At 37.8% G+C, this 6,980-nt stretch overlaps 1 protein-coding gene across 1 annotated transcript; it reads right to left on the bottom strand.

Moving 5' to 3' along the window:
* Window positions 1-1,697: 1,697 nt before the first annotated feature.
* Window positions 1,698-6,853, bottom strand: alg14 (ALG14 UDP-N-acetylglucosaminyltransferase subunit). Its single transcript, XM_086021626.1, has 4 exons — window positions 6,607-6,853; window positions 5,308-5,459; window positions 4,573-4,695; window positions 1,698-3,482 (listed from the first exon to the last, which is right to left on the bottom strand). The coding sequence occupies exons 1-4, from the start codon at window positions 6,746-6,748 to the stop codon at window positions 3,252-3,254; spliced, it is 648 nt and encodes a 215-aa protein (XP_085877752.1). The 5' UTR covers window positions 6,749-6,853; the 3' UTR covers window positions 1,698-3,251.
* Window positions 6,854-6,980: the final 127 nt, after the last annotated feature.

Below are 6,980 nucleotides of genomic sequence, written 5' to 3'. Positions count from 1 at the left end.
ATTTTACAAAATACAGTACAACTTTATTTATATAGCGCATTTCAAAACAGCTACAGCTGTTAACAAAGCACATTACTTACAACAACAAAATAGCAATAGTATAACAAGTGAAAGTAATAAATTAACACAAAATACAATATACAATAGACACCGGAAAACAGCAGAAAACTGTCAGTTTGACATCGAATCAAAAGCCAAAGTATAGAAATGTGTCAAATGGTTGGATGGATTTCAAATATTTCAGAGTATGTACATTCCATTAAAGGTCTAATGCCACAATTGTTTTCTTATGATCTTTTATGTCCTTTTACTTCCTGAGCTAGGATAAAGTTATTAAAATACTTCTTGAGGATTCTATATTATATTACATTATATTATATATACAGTATATATATATATATATATACAGTATACATATATACATACAATATATATTATATATATATATATATATATACTGTATATAGAGTATAGATGTGTATATATACAGTAATATACAGTATATATAGTATATATATACAGTATATATATAGAGTATATATACATATATACAGTAATATACAGTATATATATACAGTACATATATGTACATATATACGGTATATATATATATATATATATATATATATATATATATATATGTATATATATATACATATATATATACATATATATATGTATATATATATATACATATATATATGATATATAATATATTATACATATTAAATGGATAAATCAAGCTTTAAGATGCCTGAAAATACATGCATATTCAACACATACTATAAATTTTGCATCAAGTATTTTTAACCCGTGTGTGTGTGTGTGAGACATGTTAGATTGTGGTCATAATATTTAAGGACTCAGGAACAGACACAATACAGGCATTGTCCATATGACTGTACCGGCAAAGGTAACAGTTTGTACTTGGATAGACTTATAAACTCTCAAACAGGGAATTTTGCCGGAGAGCGGATGGTGCTGGAGACTGGTCGTCTTTCTTCAAGCTCACTTGGCTCTCGGCATGATGTTTGTATAAATGACCTGTGTAGCCGCAGTATGCAACATCACTCAATTGGCATCTTGTACTGACTGATCGACGGGTGAAAATTAACACCACAGCGCACTTTTCTTCCTCTCTGCCATGCCTTCTGTGCCTTCTCAGACTACACGACTTTTTTCGTCGTTTACGACAGTCGCGCTGTCAGACTACGAGACAATGTCGTGTGTGTCTTTGACCGGGTGAGACGTCACACAAGTCAGTCAAGACCAGACCCCGCCCAATCGTCTTGAGCTTCTGTCAAGATTTATTCCATCCGCGCTGGACCGTCGGGGAGGCGGGACAAGTAGCTGTTAGTCATGTCGACGAAAAAGCATTAAAAAAAAAAAAGTGACTATGGAACCGCGTTCCTGGGTAGCATGTAACGAATATATTTAATGACACCACATTGTCTTTAAAAAAGAAACAAACAAAAACACAAACCACCAAGCTGGTCCTTACAAATAATGCTGCCATCAAAATGGTGCAGATTTCAAATACAGAGGAACAAAAAAACTCCCACCAGCAATACAGAATTAGATGGGTATATTTACAAGGTTTCACATTCGCTAATGCCACCTAGTGGCTTAAAATGACCTTAACATAAATGTATGACTGAATGTGCCACACTCTTTTTAACTGTACACTTTAAAAAAAATTCGAATAATTTATTCTTTATTTATTCATAAAATAAGTAGAGTACAAAATTACTGCATGAACTAAAAGATGCAACCATATTTGTATTTGCTTTACATATTTTTCCACGTCAAATAGGCAGGGACACTTAGAGGTAAGATCGGGCCTAAGAAATCCAGCCCGACCTGACCCAGCCTGAGCCCGACCAATTAACTTGATTTGAAATTGGGCCATAAACCACAGCAGCAGTACGTCCTTAAGAATCTAGCGCGGCACTTTGAGAGAGAGAGAGGCAGAGAGACAAAGAAGAACTATGACGGGTGGATAATAGACAGAGACAGGAAGGAGTTCTTTGAATTGTCATTGCAAGAGTTAATACAGTACGTGTTGTGATGAGGCGACTTCTGTTTTTTTGCGGACCTTAGTTTAGTATCCACACATCCTTTTAGTATACATATTTATAAACATATATTTATTTTAAAAAAAAAAAAAGTCAGCGAGAGAGAAGCCCGGCCCGACCCGAACGTAATGATTAACATTTTAGGCCCGACCCGGCCCGAAATTCGGGTGGGGTCGGGCTCGGACTCGGGCTTAAGATCTTACCTCCAGGGACACTGCTGCCACAGTTCCACTAATACTTCCTCCATATCATATCTCCACCGGAGAGCAGCAGAAGTACTGCCCGTTCCTTTTTTCGCCATTTTGTTTGTTTGTCCAGTCTCGTCGTAAGGAGGGCATTATTGTCCATTCGAAGGACGACGTAGGACATGTCATCTTGCCGTAGCAAGATGAACAAAAATTCGGACATACCAGACTTTCGTGGTCGTGGTCGTGAAGCGTCCCAGACGCCAAAAGACACTACGTTTTGCCAATGTCATACTACACAAATGTAGCCCGATTTTGGGCCGACAGACGTATCGCAGACAAACGTATCACGACCACTGCGACGAAAGTCTGGCATGTCCGATTTTTTGTTGGTCTTGCCGCATAGTGTGACATGTTCTACGTCATCCTTCGATTGGTTGTTCGGCATTGACCAATAGAAAGACAGTGCAGTGCGCCTTTCTACTTATGACGAGAGACTGGACGTAGCGCACACATGCAAACAATCAAAATGCCCAAAAAAGGAACGGACAGTAGGGGGGAAATACTGGAAAGTATAAATAGCATTTCAACTCATGCTACGTTTGCTAACTGCAACGCTTAGAAATTAGGTGATGATGACCGAATTGGATGTTGCCGTTTGGATTCTACACCAACTGAGCAGTACAAGATTGGAGGTTGACCACATCCTCGCTGCTATGGAGATTTGACCAACTGGGCAGGGACCCACTTCACCAAAGTCGTCTTCCTGCAGCGCTTCGTTTGATTTACTTTGACATTATTTCCACTAACATTGAATAGCATCATAATATGTGTTAAATGTTGCCCACTCCATTGCATCCATTGCAGCCTGATCATCCTGGAAGGGGCATTCCTCCATCTGTGGTCCTTTCTCAGGGTTTCTCAAGTAATATTTATCCAAATACATTTGACTTTCTGTACAATCGCTTTCCTGCTGAAAAATGCGAAACGTTTACACAATTCTGCCAAGGAAAATAGACTTTGGATAGCTGTCCCTCAGACTGGCCCACTGTACAAAAAAATAGTCTGAAAAGTGGTAAAGGATTCTCCCTGTGAGCGACAGCGACTCCACTCGACAAATGCTTTCAATAAAAACAATCAAGACTTTCTTAATTCCCAGAATTCCAAGCAGGAGTCCAGCAATGCAAAGGGGAACACAGGTCCCTGGGCCGTTGCACAGCACCTAAAACAACAAAATAGACAAAAAGGAAGGGGGGTGGCAACATAAGCACATTTCCAAGATATGGATACAGTGGAGCCCAGCATACTTGTGGTTCAGCACCCGTGGATTTAGTTGCAGATTTACCCCTCCCATGTTTTTTCAAGAGTTTTAAATAATTTGACATATTTTCCCCATCTCTCATTTTTTTTAAATGAAGTAAATTAAGAGTGATTTCTTTAAAGCAACACTGTGTCATGTCAGTTTTTGTTGATTATAGCGTCGCCAAGTGGACAAAAGCGGTAGTGTTTTGACAAGCGTTAACCACATTTCCTATGCGCGCCAGCGCGTAGTGTCGTGAAATCCTGAGCTCTCGCTGGCATGCAAGTTGGACTGAATTGCATTTCCATTTCCAGTGGCTGTGTGAAAGATGAATAGCAATGAGGTAATGAATCTAATTTTCTTCAAACAATACGTTTGTTTTATTGGTTTGTTTTAGGGCTTCTGCCATGACACCAGTAATAAGGAGGAAGTGAGTACGCCGTAAAGCAATTCAGGATATTTGTTTTTTGTTTTTTTGTGCCAGGGTTGCTTCCATCCTCCTCAAAGTTGCTGAGTGCCAGTAAAACCGATACAGACAGGGCATGACAAAAGTCCCATTCAACTAGTTGTAAGTCAATGTTTCATCAAAAGAGTTGTGAATTTTTTTTTTTATTAAGGTCGATTTGCTGCCCAGTGCTGCTTTAACATAAAGACACTAAAGAGGCTGTGTGAAGGAAATCCTTTTTCCAATTTTTTTTATAATGTGTTCAATTAAGCAAAAGCGACTGCTTTCTGTCATTTATAAAGGGTTCCTATAGGTTTCTTGAAGTTAAATTCAAGACTTTTTAATACCTATTTAAGACAGTTTAAAAAAACAATACTTGTTTCATAGTCATATCGGCAACAAAAAAAAAAAAAAAAAATTTGTAAATTTGTGTTTATTTATTTCTCGAACGTGGAAATGTGGAATATGTGCAGTATCTAATACAGGATGTTGAGTAAGCACCACAAACACGCAAAAAAAATTAATTATGTATCGTTTTTTTTATTTTTTATGAGAATGCTTACTCACCATATCGGGTCTGAGTCTGAAGATCAGGGGTATAGAGTAAAACTGGGCATTCAGTGTGCTTAAAACTGAAGAACTCCATGACTGATGTACTTCTCGGCTCCGTGTGATCCGATGAATGGTAAACTGGAAAACATGCCATTTATTTAATTTCTCAGATACTAATGTAGTATCCAAATATATTTTCATTTGATCATAAAACCTTGGTTAAATCCAACCTCAGCAACAAACACCTTCATATTGGGGGGTGACTATCATCCCAAATATTGTGTCCAATTTGGCTGTGTACAGGTTATGTCATTGTTTTGAACTAATCGGTTTAAAACTTTTTCAGCAAATCAGATGCCATTGATGTTTGTTTTATTGGTTATACACAGTGACTAATCAAATGCTGAAAAATGATTTTTTACCGGTCTGTTACTTTAAGAGCTAATTAATGTACTGTAACCATGCAAAAATATATATTTTTTACTTTTATTTGAATACCCTGTGATTTTATAGAATTTTTGGTAGGATATCAGAATACCAAAATATTCAATAGCTTCAGCCCTATGTATGATATTGTGACGTATGTTTTAATTATTTTTTTAAACCCATTTCTCCTTGTCGTTGTCTGACCATGCAAAAAAGGGTTGTGAGCTTTGTTTTATTTATTAATTTATTACTTAGCTTTTTCACTGCAATGTATTTGGTCTGTTCCACTACGTAAAGACAGGTCAAGTAAAATAGGCTGCGTACCTGTGGATCGGAGTCCAAGAGATGTTTGGATTTTTCAAATGCACGGATTCTCTCTTCACTCATCCTGTCTGTATCCGCAATAACATAGAATCGAGGTGAGTAAGCACTGGAAAGGCTCTTCATCAATCGCAGGATTTCTGTAGTGTGACCACCTGAAAACACAGACAAGGTCCACAATAACAACAGCAACAACGACAAAAGAAAATAATGATAACAGCAACTTAGATTAATAAAGCTACTTTCAAGGGAGCCAAGGATGCGACGAGACCAAGGGAGGCTAATTTTCCAGAGTGGCAAATGAGAAACTGAAATGGTTGCCGATGGCCAAGCCGACATTCAACTCAACTGTGTTTCATATTAATTTCATGTATTTAAATGAAACATCAAACTGTCTTGATTTAATAAACTGTAATTTGTACAGTATTGGTATATACTAGACTAGGGGTCGGCAACCCGCGGCTCCGGAGCCGCATGCGTCTCTTTCATCCTCATGTTGCGGCTTGCATGGCTTGGGAAAATAAATAAGTGTCCGATTGAAGTGTATGTTATTTGTCTCAATTTCAGTGATCAGCATTCGCCTTTTTCAGAGAGATGACTACGGTTATTTGTTTTGAATTGTAATACATTTAGAACACTGATTGTAAATGGCTTAAAATGTCATTGAATTTGACTTGCTGTTCCTTTTTGTTTTAAGGTTTAGGTTTTGTTTTTTTCTCTCTACTGGTCTTTCTTTGGACTTATTGCACAAACACAAATGTTTCATCTCCAATCGAGAATTTTGTATATTATATTGTCTGAATAAAGTTTATTTTAAAAAAAAACATGCAAATGACAGTAAACCTTCCGAGAAATTCACTGTAATTCGCACTCCACAACAGCAGTTTAAAAATGACAAATCCAGTATTCTTGTTTACAAATTATTATTTGATTTCAAATGCATTTTTAATTTGAATTCATAAAATGAAACCAATTTCTGTCCATAGCCTTCTCCGTGCTGTACGGTTTAGCTTCTTTCACAGATGTCCAATAGAACTTTTTTTTTTCTCCAAAAAGTCAGATGTCTTGTTTTTTGCCATCACTAGGTTTTATTAGCTGTAGTGTTTTCTCCTGTCAAAAGAGCATCCAGCAACTGCGCCCACGCTCTTTGGCAGCACAATTCCGCTCCAGAATGCCTGGCAACTAATTTAATGGCAAATACGCCATTCTGTTAATACATAAAAGGTCCAAGAACCCACAAACGACCACAACGCGACAAGTGTCATCGAACCTCAGTGTACAAGTGTCACGTATCACTTTTACCTGATCCTGCAACGACAAGGAGCGTAATCCGACCTTTGTTGCCAGGTTTACAGTTTTGCCCATTATTGACAACTATACATAAACGTATCATAAATATCACGCATGCTACTACAACAAAAACGCATCCCAATAGAACAATCATGACAAATATCAACTCCCAAAACACTACTTCAATAGCGGAAGTAGAATTACAAACCGGCTTTGAATGCCTATACCGCCACCTACTGTATTGGTGCGTGTAGCAACTCATGTGGAAATGCTACGTCACCACCGCAGACCGCAACGAAACGCCCCCCGTAACTTCACGTCCCCCACCTGCCCAGTAACGACATACCCCCTTGCCCGCTACAGGAAGTCTCAAAGGACAAAAGATA

Source organism: Filicampus tigris, chromosome 21 (genome assembly GCF_054856515.1).
Source record: "Filicampus tigris isolate MCC_2025a chromosome 21, RoL_Ftig_1.0, whole genome shotgun sequence".
Taxonomy (NCBI): domain Eukaryota; kingdom Metazoa; phylum Chordata; class Actinopteri; order Syngnathiformes; family Syngnathidae; genus Filicampus; species Filicampus tigris.
This window is presented reverse-complemented; position numbering and strand designations above follow the sequence as displayed.